Raw genomic sequence first — 22,634 nt, forward strand, 5'->3', positions numbered from 1 at the left:
ACTCAGGTATCCATCCCTTCATGTAATTCCCAATGCCTGTGTGTCCATCTCTAGGAGCAGGGATCACCTGCCAGCAGAATTGTTCACACAGTTATTGATTCCTGTTTAGATGGACAGAAAAGCTTCGTCTACAGCATGTCTAGCAGCGGCTGGTGCAGAGTTGACCCTCTGCTAAGTGGATGAATAAATGATAGATAAGTGTGTAAGTGAATGTATAGATGAACATGGCGTGGAAGTTCAGCTATCCCCTTAGAGAAACACACACAAAAAAACCACTGAAAAATCCAATTTCTTTTCTGGACTTAGAATTCAATTTGATAACATGCAACGCATCTCACCTTGTAGGAACTAAGAAAAATGTGATTTCCTTTTTTCTTCCTTTTCTAAAGGGATTCTCCTTGACCTCTCTCTTTTCCTCTCATTCAACTTTTTACAGTTAACTTTAACCCAGGATTCAGAAAGCATAAACTCTCACGGAGTGGTGGGAATCAAAGGTAGAAAGTTAAAGCATTTGAAGAAAGGACTTTTGTTTTTCCACACTCCTTTGGATGGAAAATCTGGTCATGATGCTCTCCTGTTAAGACACTTTAATGTCTTATCATCGCTCTTGAAACACAATCCCCTCCTTACCTCAGCCCATGTGGCCCTAGTAACCCAGCCCTATCTCCTTCTCGCTGCTTAGCATCCCCCCACTCTGTCTCTGTAGAGAGACTGGGCTTTTTCGGTTGATTTTAGAATTCAAGTTTCATCCAGGCCCATGTTGTCTTAATATTGTTTATTCTACCTGTGGCACTAACCCAACATTGTGACAAGATGACTTTTGACCTATTCCTCAAAGCCCAGATAAAAATGTCACCTCTCACAGAGACCTTTCCAAACCCCTCCACGGGGTTTCCCACCCTTCCTTTTCCCTCCTGTACCATGTGCATCTCAGGGCCTTGCCTCCGGAGGACTCTGGAGTCCTCCCTCAACTGTGAGCATCTGGGTATCTGCGTAACTTCAGTTTGCTTGTTCATCATCTGGCTGTAAGATTCATGCAGACAGGGGCCCTGTGTGTCTCCTCCTGCGTCCTGTCCTTAACACTTGACACAGGAAATGGCTCTTCATAGGAGCCAAGTAATTGTTGATTGAAGGTTCCATCAGGCAGCAGTCACAATTTCTTTGTTATTCAACTGACCTCAAAGAAAGTCTGTTTCCCTAGTTTTCAACCATGCACCCTTTGATTTAGATTTGGTTCAGTTAGACACGTCACAAATTGAGCACCTGGTGGATGCATTAATCAAGAGCCTCTGATGTCCATCCAGCAGGTCATGTTGAACTCGGGTCTGGGTGCTGCCCCCCTCACTAGCCGGTCACCCAGCTTCTTTAACTCTCAGAGTCATCCACTGTTCTTCATGATTACCAAAGTGTTAGCACCAAAGACGGCCTTATAAATGACAAACTCTACAGAAGTGATCATCAGGAACTGATGTTCCCTAAAAGCTCCCACCTCTTCCGACCTAAGGTCGTCTACACTGCACTCAGAAAGAATAGAACATGGATTCCTGCTCCAGGTTGAGGTATTTGGGTTTTTCGTAGGGTTATCCTTTCCTCTTCCCTCCCTCCTGTTCTTCTTCCTCCCTTCCTTCTTCTTCCTCTTCTCTTCTTTTTGAGTTTTTTGGTGTAAACTCTTCCAGGGCAGCTAGGCTTCGTTTCCCCCGTTTACCAGTCGGGTGTGGATGTGCAGAGCGGAACGGGGAGAGTCCTCAGAGCAGGGGCGGCTGCAGACGCAGAGTGGCCCAGAGGGAGAGCTCTGGGCTCCGTGAGCCTGGAGCAGCCACCCCCAGCTCACCCTGACCCTGGGGTGAGGACCCCCACTAATGGGTCAGAACCCCATCAGAATCCACCTTTTCACCCTGGAATTGCCTATTCCAGAGTTCGGTTACCTCAGTGGTCTAACTTCATCCGCAACTGAATGGTAATCAGCTCCATGAGGGCCATTGTGCTGGGCTCTATGGCGGTCACCAGGTTCTACATGAGACTCCACCCTGTCACTTACAGACAATAACAACGGATAGCATTTAATGATGACTAATGTGTGCCCGGTACTGTACTTATGTTATTTCACTTGGCATGTATTATTCCACTTAATTGTCACAGAACCCCTATGAGGAAAGTGCTATTTTTATCCTACCTTATCACTGACAAAACTGCCTTCATGTAACGTGCCCCAGGTCACATGGCAGAGATTGACAAAGCTGGAGTTCTCACCCAGGACACACTGACCCCAAGCGCACTTCTCAGCCTTTGTGAGACATGGCTCCCCCCCCCCACCCCTTAATGGTCTATTGAGAAAGAGTTGCCTAATGCCCCACCGCGGCTCAAGGCAGAATTTGTTGCATTTTGTAAGTGGTTTACAAAGTGTGTTGAAGAAACCGGAAGGGAATACTAGGGCAAGATGGGCGGCAAATGAGGATGCAGATGGAGGTATTTGAAAAGGCAGAGTGCCTCTGGGCAGAGGAAGGAGTGGGGCAGGCCAGCACTCAGAGACGTGTTGAAAGACGTCATTGTTCCTGGAGCCTGGAGCTGGTGGGTTGAGTGGTGGAGCCCGCTGGGAGGGAGATGGAGGTAGAGCACGTCTTGCCTCCAAGGTGACACCTCTCAACCATAGGGATGAGCTGTTATGCTTAAAGGAGGGGGACCTCAAGGTTCTCCAGGGCTCAGCTCCCCAGAATTTCTTATCCTGAGATAAGAATCATAGCAAAAAAATGGTGCGATGGTGACACAATGCGCTCTCTGGAGATCAGTCCGGGTGACGCAGAGGCTTGATACGCCATCTCCTGGTCCTGACGACCCAGCCCTGGCTGCCCGGTGCTCACTCTCTGCTCTCTTGTGCAGCTCTTACAGGAGGCCACCATGAGCTCCCTCTGGTGCTCGGGCACTGGAGACGTCATTGAGGACTGGTGTCGCTGCGACTCCACCGCTTTCGGGGCTGACGGACTCCCCACCTGCGCACCGCTCCCACAGCCTGTGTACGGTTCCCTCGCTCTGCCTCTCTCTTGTGTGCATGCCTCTGCATCAGTCTGCAGAGAAGTACTGAATGTCTACTGTTTACAGAGCAATAGGCTGGGTACTCAGGATTGGGAGGAAGAACGTGGCATGGTACCTGCTTTCAGGGAACTGTTACTGTACAAGAGATAATGTGACAAGTGTTACAGACATTTAAAGACAGTGTGAAGAGGAGTGGCTGGAGTCCAAATTTGGGCAATGGTGAAGGCTTCATGGAAGAGGTGGCACTTGAACTTCTCCTTGAATATGAAAAAGGAACAGCAGGATGGTTAAGAGGTTGTAGGGTCACAGTGCTGTTGAATGGAGGATGTTAGAGGTCTTCAGTGAGATCTGATAGACCAACAACACTCCCACCCATTACACACTCACTGCACTCCTGGCACTGTGCAGAGTACTTAGATATTGCTCCACCCCCCCCCCCATTTAATAGACTAGGAACTAGCTTCAAATGGATTGGATAATTTCTCCAAGGTGATAGAGCGGGAAGTAGGGCCATGACCCAGAGGCCATGTTCTCAGCTGCTTTTGTCAGTTTGCATCACTGTGACCCAAAGACCTGAGGAGGAAAGTTTATTTTGGTACATGGTTTCAGATGTTCAGTCCATGCCTGGCTGACTCCATAGCTCTGGGCCCAAGGTGAGACAGAACAACACGGTGGAAGGGCATGGTGGAGGGAAGCTGTTCAGGACATGGCAGATATAAACCCCAAAGGGAGACCTGCTTGCTCCAGCCATGCCCTACCTGCCTATCATTACCACCCAGTTAATCCATATCAGTGGTTTAATCCACTGAATATGTTACACCTTCCATTCCCTTTCACCTGTGAAAATTCTTGCATTGTCTCACACATGAGCTCATATATAAACCTAATATATAAGCCATAACACCATCCGTTATAATATGGGAGGACAAAACTGATAGATGATTTGAGTAGAAATAATAGGGTCTGGTGACTGTGCACCTGAGGAGGAAGGAGAAGCTGAGAGTGACCTTCAGGCTTAAGACCTGGCTGGCTGGAAAGAGAGAAGCCACAAAGCTATGTGGGTCTGTGGAGGCCAGTTCTATTTGGGCTTGCCTGGAGCTGTGTGTGGGAGGGGAGGGTGGGGGATGGTCCTGCAGATGGTCAGTGGGCAGAGAAGGATGGAGCTCTGTGGAAAAAGTAAACCAGAGATAACCAGATGTCTGCCCATCCCCCCACATAGGAGATGGGCCCACAGCTCTGTGAAAAGATGCTCTGGCGCAAGTATTAACTGTGAGGAGCAGAGGGTTGGAGATGAGCATTAAGGGGTGTCTGCATTTGAGGGGTGAAGAGGAGGAGGTGCTACAGAAGTGCCTGAGAGTGAACCTGTCCAATATCCTCCCCATCCAGGGAAGACTAAACAGAACAAGGCAAGCCGAGGGCCAGGGCCCAAGGCAGGACTCTGCTTAGCCTCTGTTAGGGCATCTGCCATGCTGGTGAAGCCACAGAATATGCATCCAAAAGAAAGTGCTGGTAGGACAAAATGGTGGAACAAGACCCCATGGGTTGGTAAAGCAAGGAATCCCAAAGCTAGCAGGACCCATGGTAACTGAGGGCTGAGTAAGCAGAAGCAGGAGGCAGGAGGTGGAGGCCAGGCCTATTTCATGGAGTGAGGTGGACGTTAAAGGCCCAGGACGGAGCAAAAAGAAAATGGAAAGAGGAGAAGATGTTGGTAGAGTGTCATTCCGAGCCAGTGTCTTCCTTCTCTCTGTGGGTGGTTTTAGATTCACCAAGCACTGGCTTCTTGCTCTTTGTATCATAATTGGGACTTTTGGAGTCAAAGGAGAACCAAGGTCATTAGTAGTCAGAGTTCTTTCATCCAGGAGAAAGGGTGCATCAGAATCTCACGCTGTTGGACTGACTTACCAGGTAGAAAGCCACCTTTGAAAGGTACCATTGAAGCCAGAAAAGCTATCAGGTAGACACAGGCCCACCCATTGGCCCAAGGCTGGCTTCATCTCTAAACCTGCATTTACTAACTATCATAGCTAAAGAGCAGTTTGAGTTAAAATATCATAAACAGGAAATGTCTATTAGGTGCCTGACTTTTCTTGTCAACTCTGATCACTTCTTTCAGTTACAAACATCAGTTTCTTGCATTTTAATTGGTAGTTGGAAATAGAAACACACTCTAATTTTACACAAGTCTGTGTAAATCACACACACTTCTGTTTCTCAATAGGGGTTGGTCTTAGTCCATATTTTCACAGAATTTGAGTTCTCAGAAGGCTTAGTTAGTTACTTAAGCTGCCTAGCACTTTTTCTTCAAAATAGCATTCTGCATATGACTCTAATTAATGAATTTGTCAATATCCGCACTGTTTTGGGTTTATTCCATCCTAATGTCATATGCAAACTATGTGCTCCTTCATAGTAGCCACTAGCAGGAGAACATGTGTTTTCAATTATTTTCCCACTAGCTAAACCCCTTACTATTGCTCCCACAGTGTCCTATGATTTCTTGCTGAAGTTTTTAGCATGTATAATTGTATATTTCTATTACCCAATAAGCTACATAAAAGTAGGGGCTAGAGCCACTGTGTTCTTAGGATCCAGCACTTCCTTGCAAGGAACAGGTACTTCATAAATATTTACTGAATTAAAATAGAACATTGCAGATGGTTTGAGGTGATCCACAGTGTCTTGCCCAGTGGTCCCTGAGAGCAATGAGAGTCATCTGGGAGCTGAGTGGTGGGCAGGAGGGCCTGAATTGCAGATGGTTGTGGGATTCAGAAACCGAGGACAGGAGTGAGTGGCAGGGATAATTGTTAGGGGCCTAGGGAGGCTGGAGAGAGCAGGAGCTTGGAAAATTCTCAGGATCCAGTGGTCTAGAAAGAAGTGGGGAATTGGAAGCAGAAGGGAAACCTGAGCCCCCTAGAAGAAGTCAGAACAAGGCAGTGAATTGAAACCACGCGGACAATCAGGAGGTCCACACCAGTGAACGTCAACAATGATTACTGAGACTCTACGAGGTACAAGGAGGTAAGAGATGGCAAGGCAGAGCCGTGGCCAAAGTGGACAACTCGCAGAGAATGAGATTTCAAATTGCGAAATACAAGTAGATGCTGGAATTATAGCATCAGGTTCACAGAAACTCAAGAGCAAAGGCAAAACGAACCAGAACTGAACAGGCAGGTTTAGGACACTGGCCAGGGAGAACTCGACAGCGTCCTCACACCCTCTGAAGCCCTCCATGGGTACCACTTCCAAGCTGCTGGTGGAAGATGGGGAAGAAGCAGGAGGGGGGTCAAGGACGACAGGACAGATCCCAGTGATGCTACAGAACCTAAACTAAGTGTGGCCTTGTTAATGCAAGGTTCCCTTGGTCACCACCTTCAGGAGGACACACATTGTCTTAAAATTTCTCAAAAGAAATCCAGAAATTGTATTTTCAAGCCATATAAAGGCATACCTTTATAAGGGCTTTATAGGGGACTCGGGTTTCCCTCCTGCTTCCGATTCCCCACTTCTTTTTAGACCACTGGATCCTGAGAATTTTCCAAAACTACCCCTACCCATGTAACATTCATTCATTTATTTTTATTTGTCTGTTTATTTACTTACAAATGTTCATTGAGTTCCTAATCTGTAACAGGTGCTTAGAGGCATAAATCACATATCAAGGATCTTGAAGAAACATACTATCTAGTGAAAGAGATGGGCCTCCAGGGAAATCATTTTAGTAGCTTAAGCAAGAAGAGCTGGGGTTGTGGCTCAGCCGTAGAGCGCTCGCCTAGCACGTGCAAGGCCCTGAGTTCAATCCTCAGCACCACATAAAAATAAATAAATAAAATAAAGGTATTGTGTCCAACTACAACTAAAAAATAAACATTTTAGAAAAACGAAAAAGGAAGAGTATACCATGTGCCAGTTGAGAAGGTGCCCAGTGGCCAGTGCAGGTCTGAGCTGGGTCCCCATCTCATGTCCCCTCCTGTCTGCACATAGGCTGAGACTCTCCACGGTTCATGAGCCCAGCAGCACCCTCGTGGTCCTGGAGTGGGAACACTCAGAGCCACCAATCGGGGTGCAGATTGTGGACTACCTCATCCGTCAAGAGAAGGTCACCGACAGGATGGACCACTCTAAAGTGGAGACAGGTGAGCGTGCCCTGCACGTGGGCTGGTTTACATCTAAGGTAAAAATTAAAGAAGAACGCCCAGCCTCCGGCTCGGCCCCCGTCCCCGGGACCCAGAGCAGTGTGGGAGGACAGGGAAGCTGCAGCTGCTGTCTCTTCCAAGCAGCAGCCTGTCTCGTCCATTTAAGAGTCTTTGCGTGGGGAGCGTCCAAGAGTCTTGTTTTGATTTTGCCTCTCTTTTTGTTTATAAAAGAGGTGTCCATTTCATTGCCTCTAGGCCCACTCACAAAGAAACAGCAATACAGTATGCTAGTTATCCTCGCCCACAATTAGGAAACAATTCTCTGCTAACCACTCTCATGATTACAGAAAAAAAAATTTCTTTGCTAATAACCCCCTCCAGGCGAAAGCATGTGCAAACAGATGCGCTGGCTCCAGGTTTTGTCCTAAAGCAAACTCTGTTTTTGTTGGGTCCAAGGGAGAGAGGGAAGCCTTAAAGGAATGGAAAGGCACCATGAAAAATGTCCCAGGCCTTGTTATCTCCCTGTCTATGCAGAGGAAATGGTCAACACCACCCCTGAGACTCATGCTGAGATGCCGTCCCCCATCAGGATGGCCATGTCCACAATCAGGGTAAATAGATTCTGGTGAACTGGCCACTGAGACACACGTGGGTCCACCAGGTGACTGCCTTCAGGCCTGGGGAGTGGTCTACAGCTCCTCCTGAGGTCCTTTTTCTGGGATACACAGGTATCACTGAGGCACGGCAGTGACCCACCGGCCAAAGTAGCTAGGCTTTGTCCACTGCAAGAATGTCTCATGAGAGAGTTCACAGATACGGTCTGTACATTTTACCTAGGTTGTTTCTGAACCAGCTCAGGAAGAATAGGTCTAAACTGATAGGCTAAATAAGAAACAGTTAAAAAAAAAAATTCCTCTGGGTCTCTCCTCATCCCCTTTTTTAAAAAAAAAAAAAAAAACTAGGAATTTAAGGAGATTGGGATTGACCAATTTTGATAAGTTCTCATTGAGTTGATTGTATGTTGTCATTGTTTGGCCTTCAGTTTCTCATGCCTTTTCCAATTCTTTCCCTCTGGATAGAAACAGTGTTGAGTTTCGTGGACGACATCATCTCTGGAGCAAAGTCCCCTTGTGCCATGCCATCTCAGGTGCCAGACAAGCAGCTCACCACCATCTCTCTCATCATTCGATGCCTGGAACCCGACACCATTTACATGTGAGTAACCCACCCCTGCCTGGAGATTCTTTGCCCGAAATGTTCAAGGCTCTTTACTGGTCCCCCTTAGCTACTTGGGTTCCTTTAGAGTCTTGGCAAAAGATTTGGAGGCTCTGAAGTCTTGTTCCCAAGGAGCCATTAGAGAGAACCTTCTTGAATGCTTAGGCACTGGTAGGATCTAGGAAGACAACCATCCTGTCCCTTCAGGGGGTGGCAAGGTAGAGGACAGACATATAAACAACGGATTTGAACATAAGGTGGAATGGCTAAATGTTTGAAAGAAGAGCAAGGAACACACTGAAGAAAAAAGAGGGAAGCCATTCCTCCCAACCAGAGCAGATGGCCTCTACCCAGGTCCTTAGACGTCCACAGCTGGAGAAGCACGGAGAAGGGAACACAGGCTGAGGACACAGCAAGGGCAGAGGAGAAGGGGCACAAAGGGGCACGAAGGAAAGTAGCGAGTGGACCAAAGGGGGAGCGGGCACCTGAGTAAGAGGCAACGGAAGAAACTGAGGCAGACAGAATTGGTGAACACCGAACGTCAGAGGAGAACATTGATTTTTTTTTTTTTTTTGAGGAAAGAACATCAAGAATTGTGCTTTAGAAAGCTAGCATTAGTGGCACTGAAATAATTTATAGAACTTAGAACTGGCCGGCATTTTTCTTCAAAGAAAGTATTGTGAATGACGCCTATTCTCTCGGTGATCCCTTCCCCATCTCTCCCTGTGCTCTCGGAACAATCGGACAATATTTGTGAAGCAGAGGCATAAAAGACGCCAAAAGAGGAGAGATCGTGATAGAATCTAAGTCATGATGGAAAAATCTGGGGGCGAAGGCAGAACTCCCAGTGATGCGGTGCTGGGGCCTTTTGACCCCATCAGTATGAAAAGCATTTCACAGTTTACAGATGAGGTCACAGGAAGAGAGTCAGGGTTTCCAGAATAAATCATTTCCATTTCCACAGTGAGAGAGTTCAAAGACGAAAGTGCTGGGGATTCGAGTGGCATTGATGGCCGTGAGCTTACTGCTCTGGCTGAATACCTTCAGTGCACTAGTAAGAGCCGGAAGTGGAGGCCATGCGTAGAGACAGCGAAACACCTGGGGACAAGGGACGTCTGGGGGATGGGGACGTGTGTGCAGGTGTAGGTGACAGTACTAAGACCAGGGGAGGCAGCCTGCTCTTCCAGTGATGGTGGACGGTCCTCATTCCAGTTCTGGTCCTGGACAGCTGTGGTCCTCCCCTGCTGGAGAGCCTGGGAAACAAAGAGGATCTGAGAACTCACACCACCAGCCCCGCCAAACCTCCCAGACTCAGGGAAACTCACATGACCCTTGGTGATAAGGGCTCAGGGGCTCCGGCCCACTGTTGCCTAGGGATTTCCCAGTTCTAAGGAGCCGGAGGTTGGCATAGTAATCTTTCAGGAGTGCCAGGCTTTACCCAATCGGGGATGTGACTCATGTCGGCCCGATTTGGCTTTGTTTCCGGATCAGAGGTCACAGGCCCCTCCTGTCCTCACTCTACTCTCCTTGGTGACCCCCGAGTGCTCCCCTCCTGTGTCTTATGAGACACAAACTTTCTGTCAATGTTGATTATTGAAGGAGACCCTGCCTGCGTGGGGTTAAGGAAGGAACCGCCGGCCTCCACAAGGTGGCGCTGCAGATCGCGGAGAGAGGGTGAGGTGGGTGGCCTGGGAGGGACTCCCCATTCTCAAAGATGCTGGGAAGCCTGTGCTTCAGGCCCCGGGACGGGGAGAGAGCCCTGGATGAGGAGCTGGGAACACGTGGGGCCCCAAGCCTGGTTTTGTTTCTAGCCACCAAGGGACTGTCAGAGCCTTAAGCTTTCTGCAAGGAGCGTTCTTATCTGTAGAACAGGAGGAAGGCAGCTAGGGGAGCTGACCGGGTGCTGTATCCTGGGTGTGTCTGGGAATCCTCTTTGTCCCTGTGAGCGTGGAGTTATTCCTGTTTTAGAGTTGAGAAAACAGGTTGAGCAGAACTGAGTGACATCCCCAGAATCATGCAGCTAGTTATCTGGGGTGTGGACGATGGATAGGAATTGGATCAGGGTCTGGGGTTCCCCCCCCCCCCCCCGCTGTGTCTTACCCCAGCCGCCCAGGTTACAGTGAGGACCTAGCAGCTCGGTCTGACTAGGGCACACAAAGGCAAGAGCTGGCCTCAAGGGCCACAGAGGGAAAGCTGCCTCCAGCCGGCTTCCTTAGTCCTCTGATGTATTTTATTTAGGGCATTTAAAAACGCCCTATTCTGAGAATGTCCAGGGCACAAACACGGTTAAGAACCTCCGGTTGAGAGGAATCCTAAAGTGAGTCTGTCCAACCCGTTCCCCTTACAGAATGGGAAGGTGGCCCCCAGGCCTCCAGCCCACTGTCCCCTCATCACCACACCCACCCACAGGAGAGCCTCTGACTTCTGGACACGTGACAGCAGACAGATAATTCAGGAATGGGATCAGCAGACACCAGGCCTGGAGAGGGAAAGCAGGCAAGCAGCCCGACTGGAGGCCTGCGATTACCCTGCGCATTAAGTTCCAGGCCTCTCAGAGCCAGCTCTGGAGCCAAACCAGCCAGTGCCGCACGCACACACCCTCACCAATGTCATCACCACAACTCTAACTACGCACGGAACAGTCCCAGCCCCGCGGCCATGGCAGGAGCCCAGAAGCTTCAGACGAAGCAGTAAATGGACTTACACTTGAGCCCCCTGGATTGGGAGCAAGGCTTATCTCTTCTACCCAGTAATCCCAGCTAACCCTCTTACTGTCCTGCGAGTGTTCAATGGTAGAAACGATGATGCTGACAATAAACAGAGAAGCCTTCCTGAAATGACAGCACGTGGCATTTCCACATGAAAATGTGCCGTGTGCTCCTGGCCCTCACCGCACAACAAACTGGCCGCTCCTCAGGATCCCCAGGGCCCGAGGAGCTGGGTCCTCAGGTCCAGCTCCGTCTTCACTGGGAAGGTTGCACGGAGCATTTCTTCCCTAGTATTTGCTTCATACCCACCAAAAAAAAAAAAAAAGATAAAAAAAATAATAAAATAAAATATGGTTTAAAATTTAAAATAAAAGTCGTTTAGAGGTTGGGAACCTAATTTTTATGATAATTGCCCAGAGTCACATGAGAATTAATGTAAGCACAGGCGCTTTCGTTCCAACTGGAATTTACAGTCAGGCAAGGTATAACGTGGAGCTGCCCAGAGGAGCGGGGCAAGCTTGGAGTTGGGAAGTGAGTCCAGTCAGACACCAAGTGAGGCTTCATCTGGCAGCCAAGTCAGTACCTGAGGCTAAGGACTTGGACCAGGGAATCTGCCCGAAATCATGGGACTCGGATTGACATGGTGGGCCGCAAGGTGAGCCTGCTAGAGGATGACCAGACTGCAGCCCTGACCTGGAGCTCCAAGGCCACGCTCAGGGCCCGGGAAGGAGAAAAAGCAAAGAAAAGCAGGACTGGATTGCAGGGCCTCAGCCATGGATCCCAGGGCAGGGCTCACAGTGTGGACAGACAAAATTAGGGAGAACACGTGCTGGTGGAACCAAGAGAGTCCAACAGGTTCTGCCCTAGCCCATGGCCAGTCCAGCCCTAGGGCAGCAGCCTGGGGAGGCAGGGCTTTGTGCCTCCTGGTTCCGATAAGAGCAACTGCAGAGTCAGGGAAGCTTTCACAACAAAGGTCGAGCCACCCATCCCTGGGCAGGAAACGAACTCCCTCCCTAGAGGAGGGTCCTCTCCAGGTGTGTGCCACACTAGATCCTTGGACTTTGTGCCTTCCTGTACTTCGTAAGGGCCCCTGGGAGCTTCTCAGCATGGGATCCAGACCACGAGTTACAAGTCTGCACATGCCCCTGGTAGCTCTGGGTCCACCCCTGGGAAGCTCTGCTAAAGGTGGCCTGGAACAAGTGTGTGGAGAGAGAATGGGCACGTGCTCCAAGACCAGGTGTGAGATTAGACTCCAAGTGGAGCTGGTGCCAGGCATGTCTGATCAGGGCACCAGCTCCTGGATTTGGTGTCCTCACCCGTAATTCTAGAAACAGGACCAAGATGCTGAGGATGCATGAGAGGAAAGGCCATGGCGGCCAGGGCTAGCCCAGCACTGTCCCTGGGAAGTGTGTGGCTGGTGGCAGGAGGGAAGGGCGGCAGGACCCCCAGTTCACGGGTCAAGGTGGAGGTTGGTGCCGCAGTCCGGCTGCAGCAAAATAACCTGGGGGGTGACGAGCAACTTGTGTACATTGATACAGCAGGAGTGGGAGCCGTTTATTGTAGGACAGGAGGGGTATTTATACATTCCACACAGCTTATCTAATTAACATAAACTCGATACAGCAGTCAACCCATAAGGAATCTCCACACTTAATGGCTCGCTGGCGTTACTTCACAAACCACTCCCTCTGGCAAAATGCCAGGCGCCATCCAGACTTGTTTACAGACTCTAACAGGTTGGTGCTAGGTGAGGCCCTTGACCACAGCATAGAAGCACAGGCCAGGGGACTGAAGTGAGCCCTTGCAGACAGGGTGGGAACGCCGAGTGCTTGGTCCTGATTGGTCAGTGAGGGGGCGGGGAGTCCTTTAGGAATCCACCAGCTGTGGTGTGGGCTGTACAGTGCTGGACACAGGCGGGTCACTACCTGCAGGGTTGCTGGTGGATGGAGCCTGCTCGGGAGTCCCTGGGATGCCCGTGTGGGGGTTCTGGGAGGTAGAAGAGGACGAATGACATCTCCCGGCACACGGGTCCTTGCTCCGACCATTCTCTGGGTCTCTTTATGGAGAGGGAGTGGTGGTCATGAGGAACACGTATTTCCTGAGAGTCATGAGGTCATCTTCACCAGTTCAACTCTGGGGCCCAGCTACCGTTTACCTGGGCCACTCCACCTTGTGACATCTCTCCTCCTTTCACCTCTGTCCCTCCCTGTAATTCTGCCAGGAGGAATAAAAGCCCACATTTGCCAATAAATCCCAGCCTCCTGTGGCCACAGTGGAGGGAAACAGGCAAAAAGGGCAGCACTCCTGATGTCCCATAGACGCCCGTCCTCTGGAGGTCCTGGGAAACTCCAGGCTTTATTCTCCGGTTATGTTGAAAAGCCTCTGAGTCGCAGGCCCTCGACTCTCCCCTCTCCTCTCCCTCCAGTTCCATCATGGGGCAGGAAGTTCTGCGTGCAGTCTCTGATGGCGAAGTCCCCACACTGCTCCGGAGGTTTCCTTGGAACATGTCTTCGCGTTGTCGGGGCGCAGCCTCCCGCTGGGTTCCTGGCCCACAGTGGGCAGCAGCTCGGTAGGGCAGAGAGAGCTGCACTCGGGCCACACAGGGTCCAGCCACCAGCAAGCCAAGGGACCCTCCACTCTGGCTGTTGTGCTTCTGACTTTAAAGAGAGAATCTGTCCTTGGTCCTGCATGGAAGTGTCAGGGGAGCACAGGGCGGTGCAGAGCGGAGCAGATAGGGTTCATGTTGTGTCACCATGTGATGTCCCAGGTCTTTCTGCGCATGATCATCTCATCTCACACCGAAGCCACTGATCTTATTATCATCCCTCTTCACAGATAAGGGGAATTAAAGCTCGGGGAGTTACTGTGACTCCACGTGGCCAAGTTCTGACCATCTGTTTCCAAGGACATAAACTCTCTTGCTCAGTAGTTGACACAATTAAACCGGCATCGGAATCCCCTGGAAGGGAGGCAGAGGTGGTGGAGCGGGTCTGTAGGTCCTCTACTCGGAGGCCAAGGTGGGAGGATCACTGGAGCCCGGGAGTTCAACACCAGTCTGAGCAACATAGAGAGACTCCATGTTAAAAAAATGGAAAAAAATAAAATAAAAAAGGAAGGAAAAGATTTAAAAAAAAAAAAAACCACTAAATAGAAGAGAGGAGATCTGGAAGGCCCGGTAAAGCACAGGTTTCTGGTCCCAGCCTGATTCAGTAGGTCTGGGGTGAGGCCAAGAAAGCTCCCGCAGGGTGCTGAGGCTGCTGGTCCGGGCCTCACGAGGACAGCAGGGCCCACACCAGGGGGCTGTCCACAGATAGTGCACCGGGACAGCAGATTCCAGGCCCAGGCCACAGGAAGCAGGGAGAGGCCGTGGGCTGGGTGCTTCTGACCTGAGTGATGGCGGTAGGTGGCCTCAGGATGGGGACCGCAGCCGGGCTCACAACCTGCCCCTCAGGAGAGGCTGGGCTCCACCAGGGCTCAGAGCCCCCACCCCAGCCAGTGTCCTCTGCCAACGCTGCTCTGCCTCCCTGCCAGGTTTACCCTGTGGGGCGTGGACAACACGGGCCGGCGCTCCAGGCCAAGCGACGTGATTGTGAAGACCCCGTGTCCCGTGGTGGACGATGTCAAAGCCCAAGGTAAGAGACCAAGGTCAGCAGCGTCCGCCAGGCGTGCCCAGAGACCTCCCCTGCTGTGATGGGGCCACAGGTGTCCTGCAGAACCACCTGAAGGGGGTGGTCGTGGGAAGGGGAAGACAGCCAGGCCCGGCAGATGCCGGACTTCCTTCCCAGCGTTCCTCCTCAGCCTCTGCCCTCTGCCATGCCATACGCCATCATCCCCCAGGCCAGGGTCAGGGAGGCCCAGGAGGCACTGAGGAGGCCCTGGCACCTGGTGCTAAAGTACGTGCCTGGAACCTGCAGCCCGCCCGAAGGTGCCCACGGGCCTCTTCTTAGTCTCTGTGCGTCTGATGTTGCTCTGATCCGCAGCGGAGCAAGGCTGCAGGTTGAGTCATCGTTACATCCCCCTCCCTCCCTTTGCAAGTGCTTGTAGCTCAGTTCTTGTTAGACTTGTCCCTCTTCAGTACAAGCCCACCTCCCTGAGACACACGCATGCTCTCACACCCACACGCACACACACACCAGGGTTGGCTCTGGCAATTGGGAAGAGTTGGTCTGCAGTCAGCAGGCATCACTCACAGGGCGCTCCCAGGCTGGTCTTGCACCATCTCTGCTCTAAGGTTTTCACACCCCACACACCTAGAATTCCCTCGGCCTGGTCACCCTTCTGCAGGGCTCCACACTAGTTAGAGTGATCTGATCAATCGTCAGTATCTATCGGGTAGAATCAACCTCATGGCTTTGGCCTATCGACACAGACATGAACCCATGGAAGAGTAGGCTGTCAGATTCCAAGAGGGTCATCTTACTTGGGCTCCTGACTCTGGTTGTCATCTGATTGATCAGCAGGGTCACAATCCCAGAATGCCAAAGGGTGACATCAGGATAATACGAAGTCAGGCAGAATAGTGACCTAGACCTGCTTTAGTTAAAACCACAGATACCGTAGCACTGTGCGACTTGTGAGAACCTTTTCAGGTTTAACCCACATGGCACATTGAAGGTGTGATTTCCATGCAGACTCCTTAATAAATTGCCATTCCCCTTGTGACAAAAAAAAAATTGTTAATAGTCATGTTAGAAATTCCATGGATGGCCCTTGTCCATCCACATCTCCAGCACCTCCTTACCCACCCCCTGCCCACTTGGTCAGTCTCTGCATTCCTTTGCACAAGTTGGTCCCATCACTTCAAGTGCTCCCCACCCTCACATCTCAGCCTGCATGTTCCACAGTGTTGCTTCCGCAGGCCACGATGGGGCAGGAGTCACGGTCAGGTGTCCTTGTTTCTTTCCTTCAGGACATCCCTTCCTGTTGCTTATTATAACAATTACAATGTCTGTTTACCTCACTAGAGAGTGAGCCCCATGAGGGCAGGAGCCCAGCCTCTTTCCTACCCCATTATATCCGTATCACCTAGAAGGCAGCGTGGTTGGCTGGCTGACCTCAGAACTCAGTCCCTGAAGGCAACAGCTCAAGTTCACACTCCTACTCCATCATCCACCTTCTTGACCTTGAGAACTCTGGCCTCAGATATTTGCTCATCTGTGCGTACCCCAACCAATGAGGTTCTAGTGGGAACTGAGTTAAGTAATCTAAAATGATAATTTAAAAAGCTACATGAGTGCCTAGAGTCTGCCCTTCAATAGGAACTCAGCATTTTCTGAATTAAAGGAAAGTGAATTTCATAGCTGTGGAAACTGAGGTTCAGAGTAAGTCGGGGACTAGCTGACCCGGAGTCCCACTTTTACTCCGTTACACTAAATACTCTGAGGGCTGTTTTGCGAAAGATTGAAAACGTTTCCTCTATTTCTAAACGTTGATGAAAAATGAAAGCTTACCTAAGAAAGGAGACCAGAAGCTTCTTCCTTCAGGACCCTGCGTGTCACTGGGATGTGCTGCAGGATGGGACTGTCCCCGAGAGGAGTGCCTGGGGCAGCTCAGGGGTCCTCAGGCCTCCATTTCTTCCTCTAAGCTGCAGGGAAGCAGGTGACCACAGGTGCCTCAGCTTTTTCTGTGTTGGAAAGGTTGCAGGTGACTTTGCAGGTGGTGGCATCCACCATGGTTTCTGCCGAGTAGGTGGCACGCTGGGGAGGACAGGGTGGTGACAGCAGGTGGCAGCGAGGTAGCATGTGCAACCTGCAGGGTGGTTGGTGGCAAGCAGTTGGCCAGGCACAGAGCTCGACCCTGTTCTGTCTGGGGCTCCTTGGGGTCAGCTGCAGTCCCTCAGGGTGGATCAAGATGTCCCCTGCTTGTGCTGCCCCCGGAAAACTCCCTGGAATCCCAGCAGACCAGCTCGGGCACAAGAGCCAAGTTCGTGCAGAGAGAGTGAAATAACCCTTTCAAGCCCTGGACCCTTCAGCCAGGAGGAATCCTGCACCAGGCAAATCTGGAGATTAACGAGTTGGACTAATTGGTGGATCCTTGCAGATTAATAAGCTCTAGCAGTTCTGCGGAAAAAGCCACGTGCCTCCCTCCCTCACACCCAGATGGAGACCATAAATACCATCATCCGCTCGGGTCTGAGCTTAAATCTAATAACAAATGGGAATTGCCTTTTAAGTGGCCCCGAGCATGACTTCAGCTCCTAATTACCCAGCCAGAGGCCAGACGCTCTCCTTTATGTGAAGATCTTTCCTAAAGGAAATACCTTCTAGGAATTCTTATCCCATCAGGACGGTAAAGCCACTGGGCGTTTGTGCTCCATCTGGGGGCGCCAGCAATGGCCATGTGTGCCACCGAGACCCACCCAACCCCAGCAGGTGCCAGCTCGTGGTGGTGGTGGTGAGCTCGTCCCCCAGGCCAGCGTGAGGGTTGGGCAGGGCCCCGAGCTCCACCACGAGGAGCGCCAGTCCTCCTCGTCACCCGGCCGCCCTCCCTGGCACCAGGCATCGACACATGGCCATTCCTTTATTTGCTGCTTCCAGAGCTACTTATCAATCCTGGCATTAGAGGCTGAAGAAACAAAAATAATCAGACTTGATCGATTTTTTTGAGAAGTTTTTCATCAGATTTTATGTATTTATCTTTTAATATTATAATTATATAATAATAATTTGCTGGATAAATTAATATAATATTAATTTATCCAACAAATATCTGGTCCTTACAAAATATCTATCTCAGACATTAGGAACAAGGCCCTGGCCTCCTGGAGGTCATATCTGGGCAGGGACGACAGACGACAGCAACCCGAGAGTGAAGTGTCTCCTATTTCAGACGATGGCGTATCTCATGGAGGTCACTGCGTGGGGTAGGGCAGAGGAAGTGCCGGGTGCATTTTGGCTGCGGTGGCTTGGGCAGAGGTGAAGGGGGAGGCCATAGATATCCAGGGGACATCATACCAGAAGCAGCAGTACCGAGATTCGTGGCTTGTTGGAAGAAGAGGAAAGCTTGCGGCCCTTGGTTCACGTTTGAAGAGAGGAACGGGGCAGGGCAGGTGCTCCCAGAGGCTCTGGGGCAGGTGAGGTAGGGCCTGGCTGTCATGGAGACTGGATCCTGGGATTGCCTGGGAGAGCCCTGAGGGCTCTGAACAGGATGTGTGATAACGGCAAAGGTGCCAGGAATCACGTCCCCTGCCACTGTCCTTCCTCAGCAGAGAGTGCCACACCCGAGCCTGGGATCTGGGCCGTTTCCCCTTGTAAGAACTAACACAGTGGCATCAGAGCAGGGGTTGGCCAAGCTGCTGTCTGTTCCCATTTTCCCTGCCCTGGTCATTCCTGTCTGAGCCGCCCGGCCTGTCTCCCACCGAGTAGCTCTTAGAACAGCCCCCTGCTTCCTTCTATCTCAGATCCACTGACTTTACACCTAGGTCCAATCAGAACCACGTCCTCTACCAGGGACAGTCACTCCAGATTCCTCACCCCAAGACTGGGCCTCCTATGCCTTAAACTGGCTAGACACAGCCAACTACCTAGTGTCAGTGTGAAATAGCAATGGCAGATAGACACACTTTAGAACTTCAACTCTAGCCTAAGTTGGCTGTGTGACCTTGGGCAGGTAACTGGGCCTTTCTGAATCTCCTTATTTATAAAACAGGGACATTTAAATCCATCTGCAGGAGGGGTAAGAATTGAAATTCATGTATGTAAAGTTCTTAGCACTCACAGGTCTTTAATAAATAACCAGAGACACCACAGATCATCATCTATCACTGTCCACTTTATGTCTTGATCCCATTTTAACAACCTGAAAATCTACATGATTTCTGAAGCAAAATTATTTTTAGTGCAGAGAAATGTGTCGGCTTTAAGTTATGTTGCTAAAGGGGTGACGTAACCTGCCGGAGAAGCCTGCCCCTGAAGTGGACTCATACTGCACCCAAGGTCATGAGTTCCATGAACTTAGCTGACATTTTGGATTTTACTGTATTTTCTGGCCCTGTGCTAGCTACCTGGGGGCACCAAGAAGTTCAGATCTGGCTCTGTCCTCACAGACATGGACAAGGTAGACAAGCCAGAGAACAGCTGCACAGGACCAGAGAGTGAAATATCTCCTATTTCAGATGGTGGCATATATCATGGAGGTCAATGTGTGTTCACTCCCCCCACCCAGGACACTCCTGGGTGCAGCTGCCATTGCCAGGAGCCCTGCAGCCACGTGGGGCTGTGGCAAGGAGCGGGCTGCTTTGCCTTCCTCTCATGGAGCCTCAGGGGGAGCGAAGGCTTTGGCTCCCGGGGACGTGTTTCTTCATCCCTAGGGTCAGCGCCGGGCGAGACAAGCCTTGCTTCCCCAGCTCTGCTCCCAGCCGTCGAGGAAGACCGAGTCAGTAGGTCTCCTCTCTGCAGCTTTAATGAGAAGGCGTGTGATGGTCCAGTGCTGTGAGCTGCACAAGGAAACATTGTACTGTGTCCCTCTGCCACATCACCAAACTCAGGCCTCTTTGAGGCCAAAATACTGGAAAGATAAATCTCACTGAAAGAGGACTCACGTGGAGCTGCAGAGTGCTCTAGAGGCCACGTCTTCTGTCTGCCCTAGGGGGCTCTGGCAGAGGTGCTGCCTCCGCAGAATTGCTTCCCGGGGTCCACGCAGCTCACCAGTGACCTGCTGGTGCTTCACTTCTTGCCTGAGCAAAGGCCACTGGCGGCTTGGGCCACCGTCACTTTTGCAGACCACTCATACCCAGGCATGTGCAACCTAGAAATGCAGGGCTATAATCCTCAGGGGAGCGAACTTGGACGGGAGCTGGTCTTTCTTTCTTTCTTCCTTTCTTCCTTCCTTCCTTTCTTTCTTTCTCCCTCTGGAGAGAACACTAGAGATCCAGGGGCTCCAGACAAAATGCAGCAGCCGGCTTCTCAGGAGGATGTGGCCAGTCCCTCGGAGCACCTTGTGTACTCCTCTCCCTGTTTCTTGCCTCATTCTCTTTCTCTTTCCTCCTGCTTCCCTGGGATTGCATCTGCCAATCAAGTGTGAATATTCGAGTTTTTGCCTCAGGTTACAAACCTTTAGGAAACCTGGGTAGAGACAGAGTATTGTGACTGAACTCGACCTTAGAGGTATCCTAGTTGAACACTTTTATCTTAAACAAGATAAAACTGAAGGTTGGTGGGGCAGAGGCAAACTGAATCATACAAACCATTTTCTCCAGCCTTTAGGTTGGGTATTCTTTAACATCACACGCACACATGAACATGTGCATATGAAGACACATATGCATGCACAAACACACATGTGCATATATATTAAATATGTGAAACCTTATTGATAGTTACATGCTGTGGAACACTGTTTGGTCAATGCTAGACATGCGGCTTATGCAGCAGTGGTCCCATAAGATTATAATGGAGCTGAAACATTCCTGTCTTCACATAGTGACGTTGTGGCATCATGATGCTGTACCAGCAGAATGCATTCTTGTGTGTTTGTGGTGACGCTGGTGCAAACAAACCAGCTACACTGCCAGTCATACAAAAGTCTTGCACATGCACTTATGTGCAGAACGTAACACTAGATCTGGCAATAGATGGCTATGTTATTGATTTGTATATTTACTATATGCTATTTTTTGTCATTATTTTAGAGTACTCCCACTTGTAGAGATGTTGCGCCAACCGCAGCTGCATACATCTCTTGTTCACCACGTCCCCTGACGCACCCTTTCTCTTGCGCCTTAATCTCTTCTTGTTTCGTGCATCATGACCTGGGAACCTGTAGTCCGCATGGAGCACAAAGCTTAGGTGTGCAGTAGGCCGTACACTTTATGTTTGTGCAAGTCTGATGTTTGCATAATGTTGAAATGTCTCAGACCCCTCATTAAAGGATGCATGGTTCCTTTGCTTTTTCTTCCCTCCTCAGAAATAGCAGATAAGATCTACAATCTCTTCAATGGCTATACCAGCGGGAAAGAGCAACAGACTGCCTACAACACCCTCCTGGATCTGGGTTCCCCCACTTTACATCGAGTTCTCTACCACTATAACCAGCACTATGAGAGTTTTGGAGAATTCACATGGCGGTGTGAGGATGAGTTAGGCCCCAGGTAACCAATGGACTGCACTGTTTCTTTTAAAGTTTTTTTTTTTTTTTCAAATTTTTGTACTTCTAGCTCCATAATACTGTTGCTGAGATTTCCTGCATGAGCTTAGGTGCTCAGAGAAATAAGTCCTCTGCTTTCTGATGGTCTTGGTCATGCAGATTAGTTTGTAAAGCTCTTTAAGCAGTCAAGTCATGAATGCATTTCCTGAACTCAGGAACCCTTTGCTCCTGACCTGCTTTGCCCTCTGTATCATGTCGATGCTTAATTCCAAATGCCAAAACTGTAGGAGCCCAAAGCTCAGTCTTGGGAAAGGAAATTAGGAATTTATCAAGAAGTTTATCCAAAAATATTTATTGCACAAACTTTGCATATGTTATTTGCATAGTACAGACCTATTTTGAGTTAAATTCCGCATTCTCTTGGAAAGCAATATGAGAGTTGTTAAAGGCCCTCCTTGACCTTCTTTTGCCCTAAGTTGCAATGGCACAGGGCTTACCAGCATCCCCTGGCCCCAGGCTGCTCCCCTCTGCCCTCCTTTCTTCTGACATTTATTGAGTACATACACAGTTCTAGGTTAGGGAGAATAAATGCCGCAATTTGAATAGTACTAACATTGCATATTTCATCTTGATTTCTAAGGGCATTTGGAGTCTTTGTAAATTTCTCTTTTGTAACTCAAGAGTTAGAAGGAAAATTGGTTAATGAAGAAAGTGAGCAGGGGAAGAAATGTGGGTCTCACTGTAAAATCAAGCTGGCTACTGACTGTTCTCTCTCCTCCCGGGGGCCTCTTTCTGTGCAATTCTGGTCTTTTACAGAGGAAAAAAGATGTTAGAGGACATTGTGTTGTTTCATTAGCCCATAGAAAAATAAAGTTTTTCCTCTCAGTGTCAGGGATCTCGGGGAGGACCAAAGGAGAGGGAAGTCCTCTGCCTTCAGCTACATCAACCCACTCTGGGGCTAGCTGAGAAAATGGGCCTGTGGGTACAGACTTCCCCGTGAGCAGTAGAAAGGCTTCCGTGGCGGAGACCTCCAGATTGAGTTAAGGGTGAAAATACTCGGAGAGTTGTGCTGTTTCCAAGAAAGGAGGCTCCAGGGTCCGAGATGGCCAAGGGCAGACTCAGAGTAATTTTTATTGAAAAACCAGAACGTGAGCCGTAAAAGCCTCCTCGAAGGCTCCATGGGGTACTTCAGCTGGCTCTTGGAGGGGGTGGCCAGGATGCCTCCCGCATGCCTCCCGAAGATGTTTCAGAGGCTGCTCTCCCTCTTCGTCTGCTCCTGTTCTTCAACCCCCCCCCGGAATTTGTTAGCGATGACTGCCATACAGCAGGATGGATTAAGAGGAAGGGCCACCAATGTCCTCACTGCTGACAACTTTCGGAAAATCTTCTTGGCCAAGCAGCAGAAACTGATGATAGGGTATAGATCGTCAGACTGAGAAGCTGTTTAGGCGGGGGAGTGTTGTTT

The 22,634-nt window shown here is 50.1% G+C and overlaps 1 protein-coding gene across 6 annotated transcripts in view; it reads left to right on the forward strand.

The window, feature by feature from the left end:
- Nucleotides 1-22,634, forward strand: part of Astn1 (astrotactin 1) — a 287,512-nt gene that overhangs the window by 260,142 nt on the left and 4,736 nt on the right. For 5 of the 6 annotated variants that reach the window (XM_058574484.1, XM_058574485.1, XM_058574483.1 and 2 more), the window contains 5 exons: nt 2,878-3,011; nt 7,012-7,163; nt 8,243-8,378; nt 14,618-14,718; nt 20,990-21,173. In XM_058574484.1, the coding sequence (XP_058430467.1) occupies nt 2,878-3,011; nt 7,012-7,163; nt 8,243-8,378; nt 14,618-14,718; nt 20,990-21,173 (707 nt within the window). Of the gene's footprint in view, nt 1-2,877; nt 3,012-7,011; nt 7,164-8,242; nt 8,379-10,787; nt 11,625-14,617; nt 14,719-20,989; nt 21,174-22,634 lie in introns of those variants that run through there. The other variant, XM_058574487.1, reaches the window with a different exon arrangement.

The sequence above is a fragment of the Marmota monax genome, unplaced genomic scaffold (genome assembly GCF_021218885.2).
Source record: "Marmota monax isolate L192 unplaced genomic scaffold, Marmota_monax_Labrador192_F-V1.1 WCK01_AAM20220418_F8-fsc00055, whole genome shotgun sequence".
Lineage (NCBI taxonomy): Eukaryota > Metazoa > Chordata > Mammalia > Rodentia > Sciuridae > Marmota > Marmota monax.